This window comes from Scyliorhinus canicula, chromosome 14, assembly GCF_902713615.1.
Source record: "Scyliorhinus canicula chromosome 14, sScyCan1.1, whole genome shotgun sequence".
NCBI classification, from domain to species: Eukaryota; Metazoa; Chordata; class Chondrichthyes; order Carcharhiniformes; family Scyliorhinidae; genus Scyliorhinus; species Scyliorhinus canicula.
In genome coordinates, this window is record NC_052159.1 from 16,145,514 (window position 1) to 16,170,845 (window position 25,332).

A 25,332-nucleotide genomic window follows, 5' to 3' on the forward strand; every position below is an offset into this window, starting at 1 on the left:
TGCCTATACGGCAACTGGCGACTCCAGAGCTAAATAATTACATAGAACAGAGCCTAGCAGTGTTAAGCACACGTCGAACTCGGAGGCGTGTTAATACACTCCAATAAACGCGTTTTACGCCCATAGTAAAACGTGCAACAGTCTGTAACAATGGTGCAAGACGTACAGATTGAATTCCTTTCTGGGAATACACAGAAGTTTTAAAAACTGCTTCTGCCAAGCAGAATCAAGAGGAGGAGGAGGAAGAAGCATCACAACCATCTAAAAACAGAGCTGAAGCAGAGCAGTAAACATGTGTCTCTCTCGCTCTCTGAAGCTAGAAGCTTCAACAAAATATGGACCTGAACCAAGTCAACTCCATAATTACACAGTGAACTGAGTAACTTAAAAACGGCTGCAATATCCAATAATCCAAGTGTCAAAGGTGAGCAAAGGTCTGAATCATATCTTTAATTAACTTTTTGTTGGAATCTAACTTTCTTACTTCTGCATTGTGCATCAATGTGTGCGTGTGCGCGGTCACATTTCCTTGGGTTTATAACTTTCATTCAAGAAAACCTGGTTTGATTGTCTCTTTATTAAAGACATAAATATATTTTGATTGGAAAAGGCATTAATAGGGAAAGAAATATTTCAAATCTTTGTCACGACCGAGCGAGGGGGCTGAATAAGGGCTCAGTCCTCATCCAGTCATAATACAAATTTAAAAGTCACAGCAAACATTGAGAAATAAAAGCGGAAGGGGTCAACTCCTTTCACAGTTATATACTGGCAAGCTTTCTCAACTTTGGAGCTCGATACAATGATTAACAGACCTTCAAGAGTCACAAATACAGACAACCTTTACACGTGTTTTTATTATTTTTACACAGATTTGCATGCCCTCCCAAGCTCCAATCCCACTCCCTCACTCATGCCGTCCCTCAATCTCACTTACTCACTGATCCCCTCCTCCTACTCCACCCTCCCCTCCACCTGGATTTCCCCATTTTGCCTGGGTGTGGAGAGTTAAGAGTGAACTGAAACAACAGTCAGGCCCTGAATCTCAGTTTCCCCCCCCCCCCCACCCAAGTTTGGACCCTGCTCCCGGCCATCCCCCACCGTCCTCCAGTGCCATCCCAGTCAGGCCTGTTGACTCCCGCAGCCCAGGCGGCACCAGACAGACAATCCAATGCAGACAGGCATTTTGCAGGCGATAATCTGTATCGACAAAGCTTTGAAATCAGGCGAGACCAGTCAGGTTATAGTTGGATAGGCAGATGTGGGAGCACCGCACACCCATGCGGAGCCCCAGATCATTTGTCAGAATGATCTGGATTAACCTCTCCACTGCACCAACTACCCCACTTGATCTGGAAAGCAACACCGTAAAAGAACAGTCCTCATTACAGACAACTGCTTTGTAGCATTCTTTTACCAAGACTATTGCCATCGTAGAAATATAGGAATTGTACAGCGAGAAAGCACCAGCGTCCTTCTAATTCACCTATCATCCTAGTTGGCGCATTTAACAATAATGGAGTAATCAACCTCTGTAAATTAGTCTACAACAGAACGAGCCTGGGTAATCCTTGTGGAAAGCTTTGGGAAACATACATCCAAACTCACCGAGCTCCAGAACGCATTTTACCCTTCACTGGCGGGTCGGGTACAGCCGGTTAAAATGAATGTGCTGCCACGATTCCTGTTTATTTTTCAATGCCTGCCGATTTTCCTGCCAAAGGCATTTTTTAGAGAGATTGAAGGGATCATTACCTTGTTCATAAGGGGAGGGAAGGTGGCCAAAATTAGAAAGGTACTACTACAGAGAGGAAGGCAAGCAGAATCAAGAGGAAGAGGAGGAGGAAGAAGCATCACAACCATCTAAAAACAGAGCTGAAGCAGAGCAGTAAACATGGGCTGGATTCTCCGTAGGCCTTCGTAACGCGGGTTGCCTGCGAAAAAAATCGGTGCGCATGACTCCGGCGTCCGGGCCTTCTTTTAAGCTGGCAATCTCCGGTCCCGGAAGGGCCAGCAGCTGACTGACGCGATACGCGTCAGTTTCACCAGCTGCGGAAGTGGTGAGACCCGGCGTTTTTTGGAGGAGGAGGAGGAGAGAGACAGACCCGGCATTTTTGGGGGGGGGGGTGTGAGACCCGGCATTTTTTGGGGGGGGCATTTTGGGGGGTGGGGGGGTGAGACCCGGCATTTTGGGGGGGGGGGGTGTGAGACCCGGCATTTTGGGGGGGGGGAGACCCGGCATTTTGGGGGGGGGGGGGGTGTGAGACCCGGCATTTTCGGGGGGGGGGGGGGGGGGGTGTGAGACCCGGCATTTGGGGGGGGGGGGGGTTGGGGCAGCGGCGGGCAGAGAGGGGGGGCGACTGATGCCCGGGGCCAACGCACCGTCGCCCCCCCCCTCTGCACGCAGCTGCCCCCACCCCAACCCCCTCCCCTCACCACCCCTACCCCCTTCACCACCCCTACCCCACTCCAACGCCGCACCCCCCCCACCCCCCACTAACGCCGCACCCCCCCCCACTAACGGAGGAAGGAGGGGGGACGGAGGAAGGAGGGGGGGGAGGAGGAAGGAGGGGGGGAGGAGGAAGGAGGGGGGGGAGGAAGGAGGGGGGGAGGAAGAGGAAGGGGGGGGAGGAGGAAGGAGGGGGGGAGGAGGAAGGAGGGGGGACGGAGGAAGGGAGGGAGGAAGGGAGGGGGGGCGGAGGAAGGAAGGGGGGGACGGAGGAAGGAACGGGGGGACGGAGGAAGGAGGGGGGAGGAGGAAGGAGGGGGGACGGAGGAAGGAAGGGGGTGACGGAGGAAGGAGGGGGGAAGGAAGGGGGGGGAGGGGGAAGGAAGGGGGGGAGGAGGAAGGAGGGGGGGCAGGAGGAAGGAGGGGGGCAGGAGGAAGGAGGGGGGAGGAGGAAGGAGGGGGGGGGAGGAAGGGGGGAGGAGGAAGAGGAAGGGGGGGAGGAGGAAGAAGGGGGAGGAGGAAGGAAGGGGGTGAGGAGGAGAGAGGGGGGGGTGTGGGTACCGGCCTTCAGAGGGAGGGGGACGGGGTGTGGGTTGCGGCGTTGAGGGTGGGGGGTTGCGGCGTTGAGGGGGGGGGGGGGACCCGGCGGTGAGGGGGTGGGGGACCCGGCGTTGAGGGGGTGGGGGACCCGGCGTTGAGGGGGGGGACCCGGCGTTGAGGGGGGGGACCCGGCGTTGAGGGGGGGGGGTTGCGGCGTTGCGAGAGATGGGGGGAGGCGTTGGAGGGGGGTAGGGGTGGTGGGGAGGGGGGTAGGGGCGTTGGAGGGAGGTAGGGGTGGTGACGGGGGGGGGGTGGTTAGGGTAGGGGGCAGCGGCGTACAGAGGGGGGGGGTGACGGTGCGTTGGCCCCGGGCATCCGTCGCCCCCCCCTCTCTGCCCGCCGCTGCCCCCAAACCCCCCCGACCTGCCGCAACCCACTCCCCCGATGGCCGCAAACCCACCCCCCCCCGATGCCCCCCCATGCCGCAACCCACTCCCCCGATGCCCCCCCGATGGCCGCAACACACCCCCCCGATGCCGCAACCCACCCCCCCGATGCCGCAACCCACCCCCCCGATGCCGCAACCCACCCCCCGGATTGCCGCAACCCACTCCCCCGATGCCGCAACCCACTCCCCGATGCCGCAACCCACTCCCCCGATGCCGCAACCCACTCCCCCGATGCCGCAACCCACTCCCCCGATGCCGCAACCCACCCCCCGGATGCCGCAACCCACTCCCCGATGCCGCAACCCACCCCCCGATGCCGCAACCCACTCCCCCGATGCCGCAACCCACCCCCCGATGCCGCAACCCACCCCCCCGATGCCGCAACCCCCCCCCCCGATGCCGCAACCACTCCCCCGATGCCCGCAACCCCACGATGGCCGCAACCCACCCCCCCGATGGCCGCAACCCCCCGATGGCCGCAACCCACCCCCGATGGCCGCAACCCACCCCCCCGATTGCCGCAACCCACCCCCCCGATGCCCGCAACCCACCCCCCCCCATGCCGCAACCCCCCCCCCCCCCCCCCGATGCCGCAACCCACCCCCGACACTGAACGGCGTCAACCATCATCAATGGTTGACGCCGTATTAAATCAACTGTGATTTTCGCCGACGTGACCCGTGGCCACGTCGGCGGGACTTCGGCCCATCCGGGCCGGAGATTTAAGGTCAGTGCAAAAAAAATGAAATCCCGCCGGCGCCAGCTGTTTTCACAGGCTGCCGACGGGATTTGCACAACGCCGGTTTTTTACCGGCGGGAGAATTCGAAAACCTGCGGGAGCGGAAATAACGCCGCTTCCCGCCAATTCTCCGACCCTGCGTGGGGTCGGAGAATTTCGCCCCATGTGTCTCTCTCGCTCTCTGAAGCTAGAAGAGTCTTCAACAAATATGGACCTGAACCAAGTCAACTCCATAATTACACAGTGAACTGAGTAACTTAAAAACGGCTGCAATATCCAATAATCCAAGTGTCAAAGATTTTTTTTTTTTAATCTTTTTTTAAAAAATGTTAACATTTTTTAAATCCAATTATTTTTTCCAATTAAGGAGGCAATTTAGAGTGGCCAATCTACCTACTCTGCACATTTTTGGGTTGTGGGGGCTTAGCAGGGTAGCATGGTGGTTAGCATAAATGCTTCACAGCTCCAGGGTCCCAGGTTCGATTCCCGGCTGGGTCACTGTCTGTGTGGAGTCTGCACGTCCTCCCCCTGTGTGCGTGGGTTTCCTCCGGGTGCTCCGGTTTCCTCCCACAGTCCAAAGATGTGCGGGTTAGGTGGATTGGCCATGCTAAATTGCCCGTAGTGTCCTAATAAAAGTAAGGTTAAGGGGGGGATTGTTGGGTTACGGGTATAGGGTGGATGAGTAGGGTGAGCATTGTTCGGCACAACATTGAGGGCCGAAGGGCCTGTTCTGTGCTGTACTGTTCGATGTTCTATGAAACCCACGCAGACACGGAGAGAATGTGCAAACTCCACACGGACAGTGACCCAGAGCCGGGATCGAATCTGGGACCTCAGTGCCGTGAGGCTGCTGTGCTAACCACTAGGCCACTGTGCTGCCCTCAAGTGTCAAAGATGAGCAAAGGTCTTAATTGTATCTTTAATTAACTTTTTGTTGGAATCTAACTTTCTTACTTCTGCATTGTGCATCAATGTGTGGGCGTGCATGGTCACATTTCCTTGGGTTTATAACTGCCAAACTTACTCTTTCTTTCATTCAAGAAAATCTGGTTTGATTGTCTCTTTGCTAAAGACATAAATATATTTTGATTGGAAAAAGCGTTAATAGAGAACTAAAAATTTTAAATCTTTGTCACGACCGAGCGAGGGGGCTGAATAGAAGGGGAACCAGCTCAGTCCTCCTCATCCAGTCGTAATACAAATTTAAAAGTCACAGCAAACATTGAGAAATAAAAGCGGAAGGGGTCAACTCCTTCTACATTGTAGTATTTATATACTAGGGCTGGCCAAGCTTTCTCAACTTTGGAGCTCTATACAATGATTAACAGACCTTCAAGAGTCACAAATACAGACAACCTTTACACGTGTTTTTATTATTTTTACACAGACTTGCGTGCCCTCCCAAGCTCCCATCCCATTCCCTCACTCATGCCGTCCCTCAATCTCACTTACTCACTGATCCCCTCCTCCTACTCCACCCTCCCCTCCACCTGGAATTCCCCATTTTGCCAGGGTGTGGAGAGTTAAGAGTGAACTGAAACAACAGTCAGGCCCTGAATCTCAGTTTCCCCCCCCCCCCCCCCCCCCCACCCAAGGTTTGGATCCTGCTCCCGGCCATCCCCCACCGTCCTCCAGTGCCATCCCAGTCAGGCCTGTTGACTCCCGCAGCCCAGGTGGCACCAGACAGACAATCCAATGCAGACAGGCATTTTGCAGGCGATAATCTGTATCGACAAAGCATTGAAATCAGGCGAGACCAGTCAGGTTATAGTTGGATAGGCAGATGTGGGAGCACCGCACACCCAGGTGGAGCCCCAGTTCATTTGCCAGAATGATCTGGATTAACCTCTCCACTGCACCAACTAACCCACTTGATCTGGAGATTGAAGGGATGATTACCTCGTTCATAAGGGGAGGGAAGGTGGCCAGAATTAGAAAGGTGCTACGACAGAAAGGAAGGCAGGCCCGGGGGGGGGGGTTTGGGCCTTCCGAACCTGATGTATTATTACAGTGCGGCGAATGTGGAGAAGGTGCGGAGCTGGGTCAGAGGGGTTGACAAGTAGTGGATCAGAATGGATGAGAGTTTGGGTAGGGGGTCGGGACTGAAGGCGCTAGCGACAGCGCCGTTCCCGACAGCCCCGGGGAGACTCAGGGAGTCCGGTAGTGATAGCTTTGTTGAGAATTTGGCGGCAGTTTCGACAGCACTTCAGGTTGGGAGCAGGGTCAAGGGAAATGCCGATTTGGGGAACCATAGATTTGAGCCAGGGAAGTGGGATGGAAATCTTTGGAGATGGGAGGAGAAAGGAATTAGGACACTAAATGATATATTTCTTGGGGGTTGTTTTGCGAGATTGAAGGAGCTGGGAGCGAAGTACGGGCTTGAGCAGGGGGAAATAGATACATGCAGGTTTGAGACTTTCCCAGAAAGGAGATACAGAGCTTCCCAGTAGAGTCGGCTTCCACATTGCTGGAGGAGATGCTGGCGACAGGGGGACTGGAGAAGGGGTAGTATTGGCAGTTTAAGGGGCTATTTTGGAGGAGATGAAGGCGCCGCTAGAAGGGATCAAGGCAAATTGGGAGGAAGAGTTGGAAGAGGGTATGGAAGAGGGGTTCTAGTGTGAGGTGCTCCTGAGGGTGAACGCCTCCACCTCGTGTGCGAGGTTGAGGCTGATAGCTGAAGGTGGTGTATAGAGTGCACCTTACAAGGGCGAAGATGAGCCATCTCTTTGAGGGGGCAGATGATGTGTGTGAGCATTGCAGGGGGTCTCCGCAAACAACGTTCATATGTTTTGGTCCTGTCCAAAGCTGGAAGATTACTGGAAGCAGGTTTGGATTGGATTGGATTTGTTTATTGTCACGTGTACCAAGGTACAGTGAAAAGTATTTTTCTGTGAGCAGCTGAACAGATCATCAAGTACATGGGAAGAAAAGGGAATAAAAGAAAATACATAATAGGGCAACACAAGGTATACAATGTAACTACATAAGCACCGGCATTGGATGAAGAATACAGAGTGTAGTGTTAATGAGGTCAGTCCATAAGAGGGTCATTTAGGAGTCTGGTAAAAGCGGGGAAGAAGCTGGTTCTAGGGTAATCTCTAAAGTGGTGCATGTGAAACTGGACCCGGGCCCTCGGGAAGCCATATTCGGGGTGTTGGACCAGCCGGGCTTGGAAACGGGTGCGGAGGCAGATGTTGCAGCCTTCGCCTCATTGACCGCCCGATGGTGGATCCTGTTAGGGTGGAGATCAACCTCTCCACCCTGTACCCAGGCGTGGCGGGGGGACCTGCTGGAATTCCTGATGCTTGAAAAGGTCAAATTTGAACTGACGGGAAGGATGGAAGGGTTCTACAATTCATGGCCTTTATTCATTATTCACTTTCGAGAATTGAATCGCATCGAACATTAGGGGGGAGAGGGACTGTGTGAGATTCCTGATTCCTTTTTGTCATTTGTTTATGTTAACATGTGGGCCAATGTCTGGGGTTTGTGGGAGGATAGGATCGTTGTTATCGATATGGCTATTGGCATTATATTTGTTATTGGTCATTGGTTATTGTTGGGTGTAAATTTGGGAGACGATGTGGAAAAGGAGGAGAATAAAAAATATATATTTTTTAAAAGAAAGCATTTTACCCTCACAACACATCACAAATGAGCCATTCAGCCCATCCTGTCTGTACTGGCTAACTGCAAGAGCAATTCTGCTAGTCCCACATCCTTGCCTTTCCCCATAACCCTGCAGATGTTTCCTCTTCAGATCATGATCCTCCTTTGAAAACCATGATTGACCTCCCTCCACTTCGCTCAGGCAGTGCATTCCAGATCTCCACCCCCCGCAAATCTACTCTGACCCCTCATGCTTTTGAACGTCTCTTCCCAAACTCCTCTCAACCAAGGAGAAATGTCCCAGCTACTCCACGAGTAAAGTTCTGCACCTAGAACATGGAACATTACAGCGCAGTACCACACACAGTACCTCTGATTCCACACACAACTTTCCACTACTATCCTTGATTGGATACCTCTGGAACTATTTTCGAGAATCTTTTCTGCACTCCTTTTAATGCATTCACATCCTTCCCAAAGTGAGGAACTGGACACAATATTCAGTTAAGAATGAGCCAGTGCTTTATATAGGCTTATCATAAAACTTCCTTGCTTTTATATTCTATGTCCCCAACTATAAATCTCAGATTCTCAACCTGCCCTACCAATTTCAATGATTAGTGCATATTCATTCCCATGTCCCACTGTTCTTGAACCCCATTTAGAACTATACTGCTTTTCACATTGCTGCAGTACTTAATCACAAATTGCTATTTTCTGAAAGATTGCATTTTGGTTTGATTAACTTGATGCTTATTGCACCCACCACCTCCCTGGGGCATCTGTTCTTATTGCTCCCTGTTCATTGAATGGATTCCGCAGATTTGTTTTTGAATTTTCTCGCGCAGGTCAAGTCCACTGGCTCCACAGTTCTGGACAAGAGGAAGTAACTTGTCATGGCCTACATTATCTAGTCTCTTTCATATCCTAAAGCAAAAACAAAATCACACCACCTCTCGACCGTTTTTCCCCAGTGAGGAGGATATGCCTTTAATATAATTGCTCCTCATAATGCAAACCCACCATCCAACTCAATCATACTGCTTTTCTATATCCTGTCAGTAGATGCAATATTCAATTTGTACAATGGGGACTAGAACAATACACAGTTCTAAGTGCAATTGCGCTAATGATTTATGAAGTGGCGCTATTACCTTACTTTTCCAGCTCAATATTGATCTTTTAATACATCCAAACGTCTGATATATTTTACTTGCTGCCAAAAGCATGCATTATCGAGATAGCTTCAATTTCTCCACTTAAGGAACATTGCCTTGGTGAATGATTCTATCCCCAGGTGAAGTCCTCTTGTGTTTGCCAACATTGAATTTCACCTGTTTATTCAATTCTCAAGTATATCCAAACCATCCTGGAGCTTATATTGTTCAGATTGGGGTCCAGCACCTTCAATAGCTAAGCAACATTTGTAAATGTAACTACTATGCATGTGGCTCCTAGATCCAGACCATTTATAAAGATATTAAAGAAAATAGATCCAGATGGACTTTGCTAGTCTGAAACAAAGTGAGTGTTATCAAATTTCTGGACGCAGTAGATGCTGGGAGGATGCTTCCTCTTTTGGGACCGGAGGGGGAACGTTTCAGAATACGAGATTGCCCAGTATCCATGGTGATGTGAAGGAATTTATTCTCCCAAAAGGACCACAAATCGCTTGAATGCTCTATCCCAGGCAGGCAGCAAAGCGGAGTCATTGCATATATTCAAAGCAAAGGCAGACAGATTCTTGAAAGACCGAGGAGTCACGAGTTATGGGGACAAGCAGACAAGTGGAGGTGAGGACAAGCTCAGGTCAGCCATGATCTTATTGAATAGCGGAGCAGACTGGTGGGGTTGTGAATGACCTACTACTCTCTCTGTGCTCAGAGAATCAAAATTTGTTACATGTTGTGGTGCAAATTGCGTGGCATCAGAATGGCCCCATTATACCCAGCACTCAATATTCAATTTCATTGATTACAATGGATCTGAACATCAGATGCTGTATATAATAGGCAACCAATCCAATATCACCCATCATGTATCAAAGTCCAAAACAAATTTCCATCCCTTTAATTACTTACATACTTCAGGCAAATCCAGTTACTTCAGCTGAAATTCTCCGGTCGTCGACATTCACTTTTCCCGCTGGCAGCGCACCCCAGAAAGCAGGTTTCGAGGCCGCGTGGGGAGGTTTGGATAGATTTCCACCACCAGTGAGCGGTCAAGAAACACGGGGCTGGGGGCCAGAGAATCCCACCCTCCATGCCACGACAAAGGTTCCCACATAAAGCAAGAGCACAAGGTATAGGGATTGATGTTGGTGTAGGGAGTACTGTATTGCCAATAGTAGAGGAGAGAGAGTCAGGATAAATGGGCCTTTTTGGGTTGACAAGATGTAACTAATGGAGTGCACCAGGCTGGGGCCGCAACTATCTACAATCTATAATCAATGAGTTGGATGAAGCAACTCAAGGTGCGGTTGCAAAATTTGCTGATGACGCAAAGGTAGGTAGGTTTAGCTCAGTTGGCTAAACAGCTGGTTTGCGAGGCCAATAGCGCAGGTTCAATTCCCGTGACCGGCTGAGGTTATTCATGAAGGCCCCGCCTTCTCAACCTTGTCCCTCGCCTGAGGTGTGGTGACCCTCAGGTTAAATCTCCACCAGTCAGCTCTCCCCCTCAGGAGAAAGCAGTCTATGGGTCATCTGGGACTGTGGTGGCTTTACTTACAAAGGAAAAGGTTAAGTGAGCGGACAAAAGCTTAGCAGATGGAATGTCATGTGGAAAAATGTGAACTTGTCCATTTTGACAGGCAAATTATTTAAATAGGGAGATGATTCAGAAATGCGAGGTGTTGAAGGATCTGGGTGTCATTGTACATGAATCAAGAAAAATGAGTATGCAGGTAAAGCAAGTGATGAGGAAGGCAAATGGAATGTTTATTGTAAGGAATGGAAAATAAAAGTAAGGGTATTTTACTTCAATTGTACAGGGTGTCACCGGTAAGACCACATCCAGAGTGGTCATAGGTCTCCTTACTTGAGAGAGGATATAACTTCATTAGAAGCAGTTCAGAGAGATTTACTTGACTGATTCCTGGGGTGAAGGATTATCTTATGAGGAAAGGTTGGGCGTGGATCCATTGGAGTTTAGAAGAGTGAGAAGTGATCTTATTGAAACATGCAAGATCCTGAAGGGACTTATGACGGGAGGACATGTTCCCTTTTGAGAGAGAGAGAACTAGTGACACTGTTTGAATATAAGGGCTCTACCATTTTAGACGGGGGTGAGGAATTTTTTTTCCCCTCTTTAGAAGGTCATTAGTCTGTGGAAATCTCTTCCCCAGAGGCCAGGTCATTTAATTTTAAGGCTCATTGTGATGAACAATGGAGTACAAAGCTATAGGCAGCAGGCAGAAAAATGGTGTTGAGACCACAATCAGATCAGCCATGATCTTATCAAAATACAGAACAGGCTCAAGGGGCTGAATGGCCACTCCTGCTCCAAAATAAGCTCAGAAAAATGGGCGGGGAGGGGAAAGGAAACTTAATTCAGAAGCTGACAGTTTGGCGAAAAGAATTTTTAAAAGTTAGTGTAATAACACAATTTTAAAAGATTAATTCAAGAGGACAAACCTTCACTGAGGTGAATTCCATTCTGTTTTTAAAGCAGACGAAATGGAAAATCATCTGCCTCTTTATCTCACGGATTTGCCAAATAATTTCCACAATGGCATGGATTATTTTCACAGTAACTTCATTGCAGTGGTAATGTAAGCCTGCTTGTGACACTGATAAAGATTATTGTTATTGTTCTATTGCATGGAGTTGCCTCATTTGAGGGAAAAGGATTATTTAATCCATACACAAACTGAACAGTTGCTGCCCCTTCTGTGAACTCAAGTACAAAACCATACGGAATGGTAAGGCAAGTGGAGCCAAGGTGAAAGTTGGGAGAGGGTATGGTGAATGGTGACCCGAGATTGAGTGCAAGGTTTCCATTCTAGTTTTAAAATGTCTCTGTGATCGCGCCTTTCCCCATCTCTGTTACTGCACCTACCCTACTGCCCTCATCCTGATTTCCATCACTCCACTGTTGCCGACATATTCTGCAGCTGCCTAGATCCGAAGCTCTTGAATTACCTCTCTAAAGTTCTCCACTTTAAGGCATTGCATACAACCTACGTCTGTGAGTAAGCTTCTGGGTTACCTGTCCTAATATGGTTATGTGACTTGGTATCAAACTGTTTGATAACGGTCCCATCAAAAGCCTCAAGACGTTTTCCTGTATTGAAAAGGGCACAGTAACTTTGTGGTTATGTTACAGTATCAATAATCCAGAAACATATGGCACTATGACAGCTGGGAAATTGAAATTCAATCAATTAAATCAACTAGAGATGAAAAGTGTATTAATTATTGTCATACCACAGGGCCATAAGACCATGAGATACAAGAGCAGAATTAGGCCTTTCAGCCCATCGAGTCTACTCCACCATTCGATCATCGGGGAAATGTTTCTCTTCCCCAGTCTCCTTCCTTCTCCCCATAACGCCTTATTAATCAAGAACCTATCTATCTCTGTCTTAAAGACACTCAGAGATTTGGCCTCCACAGCCTCCTGCGGCAAAGAGTTTCATAGATTCACCACCCTCTGGCTGAAGAAATTCCTCCTCATCTCAGTTTTAAAAGGACCATCCCTTCAGTCTGAGATTGTGTCCTCTGGTTCTAGTTTTTCCTACAAGTGGAAACACTCTCTCCATGACCACTGTATCTAGACCGCTCAGTATTCTGTAAGTATCAATGAGATCCCCCCCTCATCCTTCTAAACTCCAACGAGTACAGACCCAGAGTCCTCAGGCGCTTCTCATATGACAAGCCCTTAATTCCCAGGATCATTCTTTTGAACTTCTTCCAGACCCTCTCCAAGGCCAGCACATCCTTCCTTAGATACGTGGCCCAAAACTGCTCACAATAATCCAAATGGAGTCTGACCAAAATTTATACAGCCTCAGTAGTACATCCCTGCACTTGTATTCTAGCCCTCTCGAAATGAATGCTAACATTGCACTGGTCTTCCGAACTACCAACTGAGCCTGCACGTTGAGAGAATTCTGAATGAGGACTCCCAAGTCCCTTTGTGCTTCCGATTTCCGAAGCCTTTTCACATACAAAACCTATTTGCTTCACTTTTGTCCTTTGAGATGGGAAATACATCGTCCGTGCCCTGTCTGGTCCATACACGATTCTAGATCCACGAGCAATATGGTTGATACTTTAACTATTCTCCACAATGGCGTACCAAGCCACACAGGTTTAACTGGTCAAAATAGCAACAAGAATAAAGCCAGACTGATCACCCAGCATCAACCCATGTGCGCCAGAGGGGGCTGGTTTAGCTCACTCAGCTAAATCGCTGGCTTTTAAAGCAGACTAAGCAGGCCAACAGCACGGTTCGATTCCCGTACCAGCCTCCCCGGACAGGCGCCGGAATGTGGCGACTAGGGGCTTTTCACAGTAACTTCATTGAAGCCTACTCGTGACAATAAGCGATTTTAGGGGCTGGTTTAGCTCACTTGGCTAAATCGCTGGCTTTTAAAGCAGACCAAGTAGGCCAGCAGCACGGTTCGATTCCCGTACCAGCCTCCCCGGACAGGCGCCGGAATGTGGCGACTAGGGACTTTTCACAGTAACTTCATTGAAGACTAGTTGTGACAATAAGCGATTTTCATTTTCATTTCATTCAGTCAAAGGCACACACTGCCTCTTGGTTGAGAGTCGGGAATGAAGGGCCCCAAGGTGTCCTCAGTGACTCCTGTCCTCCTGAAGTCTAATAACATGACAAACTCCATTCCTGCTCCAATTGGAAAGCAAAAAGACTTATTGCCCAATGGGTGCCGCTGGAATATCAGCCAAACACTCATGCCTTTTCCATTTTCACTATTTTTATATCTGGTTTTTAAAAAAATAAGTGTTTTTCTGTTAAATCCACAATCCTTCAAAAGAAAAAAATAGGATTGTGTTTTGAATGTCCCAATGATTTTTCTCCAGGGTTGCACACAGCCCTGTCCTGGAGAATGACCTTCAATTCCTGGAGACTCCAGGTCAAGCCAAAAAAAAAAACTTTCCCCAGAAGATAAGCAACGTTTAAAGCCTTTACTAAAATTGATGATCGAGGGACATTCAACCACTCACAACACTGCACAAAATTCTCAGTCCAATCGAAGAAAATTGAAGAGTTTAAAGCACGCAACAAGCGCACGTGAATGACTTTCTATACCTCAGGTCAATTGTAGGGTGTATTAAAAGGACTGGGGCGGTTTACTCTCCAGCCTGGTACCTGCACCCCTCAATCCCAAAGCCTCGACCCTCCCTCGGGCACCTGTTGCTCACCTGGGGAAGCAAACTGCAGGGTGCAAGCAGACACTCTGGGGTGCACAAGCTGGCTTGTGGAAGTACTGGGTGAGAAGGGGGCAACTGGAGTGGGGAGATTAGTCAACCCTGACCACAGGACTGCTCACAACAGACTGGAAACAGGTCTTCAATGCAAAATATATATATAAACTCACCTGACATCATATGTTCTGGAGGTGAAACTTCCATTAGGGTGAGGAATGGATCTATTTACAGTATACTATGTGTCTGTCTCCTGGGCTTTGCTTGATCCGGAGTAGAAGGCGAGGCTGGTTTGGAACTGGAAAGGTTCAGTGTTGGTAATCTCCTTCCCCCTCTCCCAGCCCACTTTGGGGTGTTGTGTCTCCAGGGGTTGCAGACAAGGTGCTGGGAGCTGTATGGAGAGAGAGGTGAAGAGAGAGGCAGCTCCACATCCCAGCTCTCTGCTCCCAGTCAGTCAGTCTCTCTCTCTCTCTCTCACACACACACACACAACCACTTCACACTGCAACATCCAATCAACCTCTCGGGGCGGGCTGAACTCCAGCGAATACTCTTTAACAAATTTAAATATTTGAAAGCACACGCACCCAATCTCTCCCGATTGCTGGAACTAAACCACTCTTATTTTTTTTTCCTAAAATTTTATTTTGCTGGATGGGGGAAGCGAGCTGAGCACCCTCCACCCTCGCTGACACAATGCGTCTTTCCACCCCCTCCCCCCTCCTCCCTCCCTGAATTTGACATTGTGCAATGTCACAGCCAGTGCTTTAAACTGGTCAGTGTGTGGCCAGCCCTGGAGGGCACCCTGCCCTGCCTTCAGAGGCTTCAATCTTGTGACTGCTGCAACAGTTGGTCCGCCGTCACGCACAGGACTTCCAAGAGGGGTAGTGGAGTTGGCAGCTCATATTTCACTTCGCCAGGGTGTTAAAGGGGCATTTGCTGTTTGCTCAGAACTATCTCTGTGCCATTTTCTGGCTGGGAAGCCTCTCTCTCTCTCTCTACTCAAGCTGCCAAAACCAAACCAAAGTGCCAATCCTGACAGCACCAATTACAAACACTGGCACAAAATAAATCAAAATATCCCATTAACATGACAGGATAGATACTGAAGAATTGCATTCTGTGAGACATGATGTGGAGATGCCGGCGTTGGAATGGGGTGGGCACAGTAAGAGAGGTCTTGTGACACCAGGTTAAAGTCCAACAGGTTTATTTGGACAAAGAACAATGCAGCACAGGAACAGCCCTTCATGCCTCCAAGCCTGCACCAGCCATGGTACCTGCCTAAACTAACCATCTGCACTTAAGGAGTCCGTATCCTTCCATTCCCATCCTATTCATGTATTTGTCCACTGCGAGCGTATCTGCTCCCACCACCTCCCCAGGTAGCGCCTTCCATACATTTACCAACCTCTGTGTAAAAGACTTACTGGAATCACGAGCTTTCGGAGCGTAGCTCCTTCATCGGGTGAGTGATGATGATGATTTCACCCGATGAAAGAGCTGTGCTCCGAAAGCACGTGACCCCAAATAAGCCTGTTGGATTTTAACCTGGTGATGTAAGACTTTGTTCTATAAGACATAGGGAGGATGTGATTTCACTCGAGAGGGTGGAGAGGAGATTCACCAGTGTGGTGCCTGGGCTGGAGCCTTTCAGCTGTGATGAGAGGCTGGTTAGGCTGGGATTGTTTTCCTGAGAGCAGGGAAGGCAGAGGGGGAGGTGGGAGAGAACCTGATTGACGGCATAGATAGTGTAGCTATGAAGAAACTTTTCCCCTTAGTGGAGGAGTCAATAACCAGGGGGCAAGTTAAGGGGCAGGAGATTTAGAGGGGATTTGAGGAAAAACATTTTCACCCAGAGGATGGTGGGAATCTGGAAGTCGCTGCCTGAAAAAGTCGTAGAACCCGGAATTCTCACAACATTTAAGAGGAATTTAGATGAGCATTTAAAACGGCATAGCATATAAGGCTACAGTGCTGGGAAATGGGATTAGAGTAGATAGGTGCTTGATGGCTAGCACAGACACGTTGGGCCGAAGGGCCTCTTTCTGTGCTGTAAAGCTCTATGAACCAATCTCAGGTTCATGCGCTAAATGAATCAAACATTATCACCGTCATCAGTACTGGAAGAGACTGGACTTCAATGGGTGATGGGGAAATAAGTGAGGTGAGAAGGATACAGTAGCAAAATGGCGACCAAGTTAGCAAAGTGCCAGGGAATTTTTGGGGTTAATGTTTAAACCAGTGATGGCATGTTGGATACATTGACATTGCATCTGCACAAGGCATCATGCATGAAGCCACATTGAGAGAAAAGGTAGAGAATGTGAACATTCAAATACACAGCCTTTTTTTTTCATTCATGGGATGTGGGCTGTGCCAGCATTTATTGCCCATCCGTAATGACCCTTGAGGGGCAGTTAATAGTCAACCACATCGCTGTGGGTCTGGAGCCACATATAGGCCAGACCAGGTAAGGATGGCAGATTTCCTTCCCTAAAGGACATTAATGAACCAGATGAGTTTGTACAACAATCGATAATGGTTTCATGCGCATCACCAGACTTTTATTGAATTCAAATTTTGCCATCTGCAGTGGCGGGATTTGAACCTGTGACCCCAGAGCATTACTCTGGGTCTCTGGGTTACTAGTTGAGTGACAATATCACTACGCCACCACCTACTGCATTCCTGTTGCAAAGGGGCTCATTTCAACACAGCCCACTGGGCAGGGAACTGGCAAGTTTGGGTGAACTGTGCATTTTATACCATGCCCAATATTAATCTGCATTAATAGCATTATAACCGCCTGGTATTAATTACACACAGAAATGCACCCATTCCTGGGTTCAATTACAACTAGCCTCAAATAATTCAGGCTAAACCGTTTCGATCTTGAGTTAAGCTTTTGGCCATACTCTGTGCACCATAAAGAAGGTCAATTACCAGTCATGGTTCAGTTGGTGGGATTATTGCATCTGAGTCAGAAGGCCAAGCGTTTGAGCCCCAGGCTAAAGACTGACACTACAGTGCAGTATTGAGAGAGTGCTGCACTGTTGGAAGTTCCATCTGTTGGATGAGACATTAAACAGAGGTCCTGTCTGCATTTTCACCTGAATGGGTAGGATCTCAGTATACCAAAGAAATTGATACATAAGAAATGGGAGCAGGAGTAGGCCATTCGGCCCCTCAGACCTGCTCTGTCTGCTATTTGATAAGATCACAACTGATCTGATTATAGTCTTACCCTGACTTTCTTCCTCTCCCTATAACCCCTGACTCCCTTGTTAATCAAAAATCTATAAATCAGTCTTGAATATATTCAGTGACTCAGTCTCCACTGCTCACTGCTCACTGGGAAGAGAATTCCAAATATCAAAGATAATTCACCTCCCCTCACCCAATACAAAATCACAAAAAACAGGTAATAACAGGTCATTATTACATTGTTGTTTGTGGGAACTTACTAAATGCAAGTTGACTGCCACTGCGTTAGAACAGTGACTACAGTTCCGTAAAGCGGTTCAGTGCATCCTGAGGATATGGGGCGCAATTCTCCGAGGCCGCGCCGGTTGGGAGAATCGCCGGTCGCGCCATTTTATTACGCGACGCCGGTCCGACGCCATCCCACCATTCTCCCAACCGGCGAGAACGGCCCCATCGAGTTATGCGCCACATCAGCTGGAGAATCGCCCAAGACACTCAAAACGGCGATTCTCCGGTACCTCCGCTATTCTCCGGCCCGTATGGGCCGAGCGGCCGCTCCGACCCGACAGGTTCCCGCCGACGCCGTCCACACCTGGTCGCTGCCGGCGGGAACTGTGAGGGAACGCTGGGGGGGAGGGGGGGGGCAGCCTGTGGGTGGGTGAGGGGGTTCCTTCACGGGGGTGTCTACCGATGGGGTCTAGCCCACGATCAGGGCCCACCAATTGGCGGGCCGACCTCTCTAAAGGAGGACCTCCTTTCCTCCGCCGCCCCGCAAGATCCATCCGCCATCTTCTTGCGGGGTGGCCTCGGGGAGGACGGCAATCGCGCATGCGCAGTTGACTTCATTTACGTGACACCAGCCGCATCATTTACGCGGTGCCAAGGCCCAGCACACGTAAAATACGCGACGCCGCTCCTAGCCCCCTGAGGGCGGGAGAATAGGAGGCTGGGAGCGGGTTCCGACGCCGGAGTAAAACACTCCGGTTTTCACTCCGGCGTCGGGACTTTGTCTCCGTTTCGGAGAATCACGCCCATGATGTGGTCTATATGGATTTTAGACAGGCTTTTAACAAAGTCCCACATGGCAGACTGGTTAGAAAAAAGAGCCCATGCGATCCAGGGGAATGTAGAAGCTGGAAACAAAATTCGCCCAACGGCAAAAGGTAATTGTTCACGAGTGTCTATGTGGGTGGAAGGCTGTTTCCAGTGGGGTTCAGTAGGGGTGAGTATTCGGTCCCCTGCTTTTTGTACTTTACATGAATGATTTGGATGTAAACGTAAGGGAAATGATCAAAAAGTTTGCAGATGACACCAAAACTAGCCACATGTTTGATAGTGAGGAGGGCTACTGTAGACTGCAGGAAGATATCAATGGACTGGTGGGCAGGAAATGGAATCCAACCCAGAGCAGTGTGAGGTGATGCATTTGCGGAGGTCAAACAAACCAAAGGATCACACAATACATAGGAGGATGCTGAGAGGTGTAGAGGAAATGAGAGACCTTGGAGTGAATGTCCACAGGTCCCTGAAGGCAGCAGAATAAGTTGTTAAGGTGGTTTATGAAAGCATATGGAAATCTTTCATTTATTAGCTGAAGCAAAGAATATTACAGCAAGGAGGTTAGGCTACACATACATCATAGAAACATAGAAAGTAGGAACATGAGGAGGCCATTCGGCTCTTTGAGCCTGCTACGCCTTTCATCATAATCATGGTTGATCATCCAAAGTGAGGCGGCACGGTAGCACAGTGGTTAGCATTTTGCTTCACAGCGCCAGGGTCCCAGGTTCGATTCTGGCTGGGGCCACTGTCTGCGGAATTTGCACGTTCTCCCTGTGTCGGCGTGAGTTTCCTCCAGGCGCTCCAGTTTCCTCCCACAAGTCCCAAAAGATGTGCTGTTAGGTAATTTGGACATTCTGAATTCTCCCTCCGTGTACCTGAACAGGCACCAGAATGTGGTGACTCGGGGCTTTTCACGGTAACTTCATTGCAGTGTTAATGTAAGCCTACTTGTGACAATAAAGATTATTATTTATTATTATTATCAACTCAATAGCTTAATCCCGCTTTCCCTCCATATCCTTCATCTCCTTTGCCCTAAGTGCTATATTTAACAGCTTCTTGAGAACATTTAATGTTTTTGCCTCAACTACTTCCTGTGGTAATGAATTCCACAGGCCAACCACTCCCTGGATGAAGAAATTTCTCCTCACCTCTGTCCTAAATGGTCTATCCCGTATCCTCAGACTGTGATCCCTGGTTCTGGACACACCCACCTTAAGGAATATCCTTCTTGGATCTATCCTGTTAGTCCTGTTAGAACTTTATAGGTTTCTATGAGATGCCCCTTCATTCTTCTGAACTCCAGTGAATACAATCCTAACTGACTCAATCTCTCCTCATACAGTCCCGCCATCTTTCGTTGTACTCCCTCTAAAGCAAGAACATCCTTCCTCAGATAAGGAGCCCAAAACTGCACACAATATTCCAGGTGTGGCCTCACCAAGGCCTTGTATAATTGTAGCAAGACATCTCTGCTCCTGTACTCGAATCCTCTCACTATCAAGGCCAACATACCATTTGCCTTCTTTACCGCCTGCTGGACCTGCATGCTTACCTTCAGCAACTGGTGTATGAGGACACCTAGGGCTCATTACACATTTCCCTCTCCTAATTTATGGCCATTCAATCTGCCTTCTCGTTTTTGCTACCAAAGTGGATAAACTTGCATTTCTCCAAATTATACTGCATCTGCCATTCATTTGTCCACTCGCTCAACTTGTCAAATCATCTCTGCATCCTCCTCACAGCTCACCCTCCCACCCAACTTGGTGCCATCTGCAAATGTGGAGATTTTACATTTTGTTCCCTTATCTAAATCATTAATATTAGGTTGGGTTACTGGGCAACAGGTATGAGGTGGTGGTGTGGGCTTGGGTAGGGTGCTCTCTCCAAGGGCCGATGCAGATTTGATAGGCCAAATGACCTCCTTCTGCACTGTAAATTTTATGACTCTATGATATATTGTGAATAGCTGAAGTCCTAGCACTGATCGCTGTGGTACTCCACTAGCCATTGCCTGCCAATTTGGAATAAAACGGTAATTCCTACTCTTTGTTTCCTGCCAGCCAGCCAGTTTTCTATCCACCTCAATACACTACCCCTAATCCCGTGCACTTTAATTTTACACACTAATCCCTTATGCGGGATTTTGTCAAATGTCTTCTGAAAGTCCAAATATACTACATCTACTGGTTCCCTCTTGTCAACTCTATTAGTCTGCTAGAAAAATTCCAGTAGATTTGCCAAGCATGATTTCCTCTTCATGAATCCATGCTGACTCTATCCAATCCTGCCACTATTTCTAAGTGCTCTGCTATAAAATCTTTGATAATGGATTCTAGAATTTCCCCACTACTGATGTCAGGCTTACTGGTCGATAATTCCCTGTTTTCTCTCTCCCTCCCTTTTTAAATAGTGGAGTTACATTAGCTACCCTCCAAACTGCAGCAACTGTTCCAAACTCTATAGAATCCTGGAAGATGACCACCAATGTATCCACTATTTCTCGAGTCATTTCCTTAAGTACTCTGGGGTGTGGATTATCAGGCCCTGGGGATTTATCAGACTTCAATCCCATCAATTTCCCCAACACCATTTCTCTACTAATACTGATCTCCTTCTGTTCGGCCCTCTCACTAAACCCTGCATTCCCCAACATATCTGGTATCTGATTTGTGTCTTCATTTCTGAAGATGGAATCAAAGTTTGTGTTTAGTTGCTCTGCCATTTCTTTGACCCCTAATAGACGTGGCCCTGTTTCTGACTGTCAGGGACCTACATTTGCCTTCACCAACATTTTTCTCTTCACAAAGCTATCAAAACTTTTACAGCCAGTTTTTATGTTACCTGCAAGCTTACTTTCATACTCTATTTCCCTTTCTTAATCAATCCCTTAGTCCTCTTCTGCTGACTTCTAAACTGCTCCCAATCCTCAGACCTGTTGTTTTTCTTGGCCAATTTGTATGCTTCTTCCTTGGATCGAATACTGTCTCTAATTTCCCTTGAAAGCGATGGATTGGCCACCTTTTCCATTTTACTGTTGTGCCAGACAGGAATAAACAATTGTTGCAATTCATCCATGCACTCCTTGAATGTTTGCCATTGCCTATCCACTGACATTCTTTCAGTAGCATTTCCCATTCTATCAAAGCTAACTCACACCTCATTTTATCGTAGTTTCCATTGTTAAGATTCAGGATGCTAGTCTCAAAATCAACCACTTCACTCTCCATAAAAGCAAATTTCTGTGGCTGCTGGAATCTGAAAGCAAAAAGAAAACGCTGGAAAATCTCAACAAGTCTGACAGCATCTTTAGGGAGAGAAAAGAGCAAACGTTTCGAGTCCAATGACTCTTTGTCATTAACAGATGCTGTCAGACCTGCTGAGATTTTCCAGCATTTTCTTTTTGGTTACTTCACTCTCCATCTTGAAGAAAAGTTCTATCATATTATCTTCGCTTCATCCCCAAGGGGTCTCGCACACCTAGATTGCCAATGATTCTGTTCTCATTACACAGGACCCAGTCTAAGATGGCCTGCTCTCTGGTTGGTTCCACAATGTATTGGTCTGGAAAACCAAGCTGTATACACTCCAGGAATTCCTCCTCTACGGAATTGTGGCTAATTTGATTTGCCCAATCTATATGGAGATTAAAATCACCCATAATTACAGATGTTCTTTCATCACATGCGTCTCTAATTTCCTGTTTAATGTTATTCCAACATCATCACTGTAGTTAGGGGGTCCATATACAATGCCCACTCATGTTTTTGTACCCCTTGTTGCTTTTCAGCTTTACCCATACAGATTCCACGTTGTCAGAGTTAATATCCTCCATCTTTATTGTGTTAATTTCCTCTTTAACCAGCACTGCCACTCCACCGCCTTTCCTTTTTGTCTGTCCTCCCTAAATACTGAATACCAAGGCAGCACGGCGGCACAGTGGGTTAGCCCTGTTGCCTCACGGCGCCGAGGTCCCAGGTTCGATCCCGGCTTTGGGTCAATGTCCGTGTGGAGTTTGCACATTTTCCCCGTGGTTGCGAGGGTTTCGCCCCCACAACCCAAAGATGTGCAGGGTAGGTGGATTGGCCGCACTAAATTGCCTCTTGATTGGAAAAAATGAATTGGGTACTCTAAATGTATTTTAAAAATAAAATAAAATACTGAATACCGCTGGACATTCGATTCCCATCTCTTGTCACACTGCAGCCTTGTCTCCTTAATCCCGATTCTATCATACCTGTTTACGTCCATTTGCACGATTAGTTCATCCACTTTGTTACGAATGCTCCACGTGTTAAGACACAAGCTTGTCATTTTAACATTTTTTGTCTTGCTCCCAATGTTTTTCACTGTGGCCCTGTTTGAATCTGGCCCTTGGTTTCTCTGCCTATCACTTTTCCTATTCCCTTTTCTGCCTTTTGTATTTTGTCCTTATTTCCTCCTCTCACTCCTTGCAAAGGCTCCCATTAACATTAATTAAGCCACAGCTTGAGTGCTGTGTGCAGTTTTAGTTCCCTCAGTATAAGGGGTGTAAGTGCGTTAGAGAGAACGCCGAGGGATTTTACCAGAATGTTGCCACAACTGGAAAACATTCCCGTACCAGCATCCCCGAAAAGGCGCGGAATATGGTGACTAGGGGCTTTTCACAGTAACTTCATTTGAAGCCTACGTGTGACAATAAACGATTTTCATTTCATTTTCATTTCATTTCAATCAAGGGACACTTTAGCGTGGCTAATCCACCTACCCTGCACATTTTGTAGGCTGTAGGGGTGAGACCCACGCAGACACAGGCACAAGGAAAATATGTAAGCTCCACACAGACAGTGACCCAGGGCCGGGATCGAACCTGGGTCCTTGATGTCATGAGGTAGCAGTGCTAACCACTGCGCCACCGTGCTGCCCTGACTAAGGGGCAATCAATCATGGCCAATGCACCTAACCTGCACATCTTTGGACTGTGGGAGGAAACCGGAGGATCCGGAGGAAATGCACACAGGTAACATCTTAATGTAAATCTTTCTTTTTGTTTTTCATAATGTCATTAACTTCCAGAATCTCTCAGTCCATCTACTGCTGAAAGTCTTAACTCTGCGTTTGTCACCACTGCACTTGACTTTCACCGCTTCCTGTTTGTGAAACTTACATCAGTGATACAACCTATTCCCAAGCTCACTACTTCTCAACCCTTGGCCTTTGTGCATCAGTGTTAGCACTTCTGTCCCACAGCGCCAGGGATCCGGGTTCACTTCAGGCCATGGATGACTGTCCGTGTGGAGTTTGCACATTCTTCCCATGTCAGTGTGGGTTTCCTCCCACAGTCCAAAGATGTGCAGGTTAAGTGGATTGGCCATGATCAATGTGCAGGTTTACAGGGATAGGGTGGGGAAGTGGACCTAGATAAGCTGCTCTTTCAGAGGGATGGTGCAGACTTGATGGGCCAAATGGCCTCCTTCTGTACTGTAGGGATGCTCAGTGGAAAGGGATTTTGTTACCATCAGACCAAAAGACAGAGAAGCAGAAATACGCCATTCGGACTATCAAGTCTGCTCTGCTATTCAATCATGGCTGATATCTTCCTCATCCCCATTCTCCTGCCTTCCCCCGAATAACCTTTGGTTCACTTATTAATCAAGAAGTTCCCTTTGTGTGTGACGTGCGGCTGCCTCCAGTGCTACAGACCAAGAGCTAGAAAGTGGAATTAGACAGAATAGTTCTTTCCAGGAATATAAAGGGCTGGATTCTCCACTGGCGGGATTCTCCGCTGCCCACCGCTGATATCATAATGGCGGAGAATACATTTCGACGGCCAAATTGGTGCCGGATGAGAGATGTGCCGCTGAACGGAGGGGGGGGGGGGGCTTCCCTGCGGGCTGGGGGGACTGGTGTGCGGTGGCCAGGGGTTGGCTTGTGGGGTCGCGGATGGCGGGTCGGAAGCACGAACGGCCAGCACCATGTTGTACGGCTCGACCGCTGCAGGCGTCGCCGTGTGAATGCGCAGCCAGCGACCCGGCCATTCTCTGGCCGTTTTCGGAATGGGAGCCGGGAATTTCGCCCTGCGCTGCTGCTACCTCCCCTCCGGTGCCAGAATCGGTGAGGGTTCGGCGCCGATTTTGACGTCGTAGAATGCCCGCAAATTCTCCGTTTCAGCCAGCACTTAGCCGCTGAAACAGAGAATCCAGCCCCTCATCTTTGGAATTAATCATTCCAATAAAATACCTTAAAATAGCAAAAGGGGTTGGGGCGGAGCTAAGGTGGGGGGGCTAATTCCAATGTTGAGCTCATGTAAATTGTATCTGATCCATATCCCTTTGTTTATTGTGCAGTGTATAAAATGAAAAAGTAAATCTCTGGAATCAATCCAGTGACCCTCCTCTGAACTGCCTCCAGTGCCACTACATCTTTCCTCAAATAAGGAGACCCAAACTGGGCACAATACTCCAGGTGTGGTCTCACCAATGCCTTGTACAGTTGCAACAACGCTCCCTTACCCTTATACTCTATTCTTTTAGCTATAAATGCCAACATTCCATTCGCTTTCTTTATTACCTGTGTACCTGCTTGCTAGTTTTCTGCGACTCATACATGAGGACACCCAGATCCCTCTGCACCTGAGCACCCTTACATCACTCCCCATTTAGATCATTTTGGCCGACTCCACTCATCGAATCTATCTCTGTCCATTTGTAAGGTCCTTAATTCCTCGTTGCAGCTTACTGCCCCACCTATTATTGTGTCATCTGCAAATTTGGCTGTAGAATCTTCTCCCTGTATCCAGTCATTAATATAGATTGTAAATAGCTGGGGCCCAAGCACCGAACCCTGTGGCACCCTATTAGTTACATCTTGCCATCCAGAAAAAGACCCATTTAACCCGACTCT

The 25,332-nt window shown here is 48.3% G+C and overlaps 1 protein-coding gene across 22 annotated transcripts in view; it reads right to left on the bottom strand.

The window, feature by feature from the left end:
- Window positions 1–25,332, bottom strand: part of LOC119977548 (glycogenin-1-like) — a 164,299-nt gene that overhangs the window by 125,759 nt on the left and 13,208 nt on the right. For 5 of the 22 annotated variants that reach the window (XR_005463216.1, XM_038818605.1, XM_038818604.1 and 2 more), the window contains exon 1: window positions 14,352–14,662. The exons of 1 other annotated variant lie outside the window; for it this stretch is intronic. Coding sequence is in view for 17 of the 21 variants with exons in the window: in XM_038818605.1 (XP_038674533.1) it covers window positions 14,352–14,385 (34 nt within the window). In the remaining 4 variants the exon portion in view is untranslated. Of the gene's footprint in view, window positions 1–14,351; window positions 14,665–25,332 lie in introns of those variants that run through there. 16 more of the 22 variants (XR_005463214.1, XR_005463215.1, XM_038818610.1 and 13 more) reach the window with 9 other exon arrangements.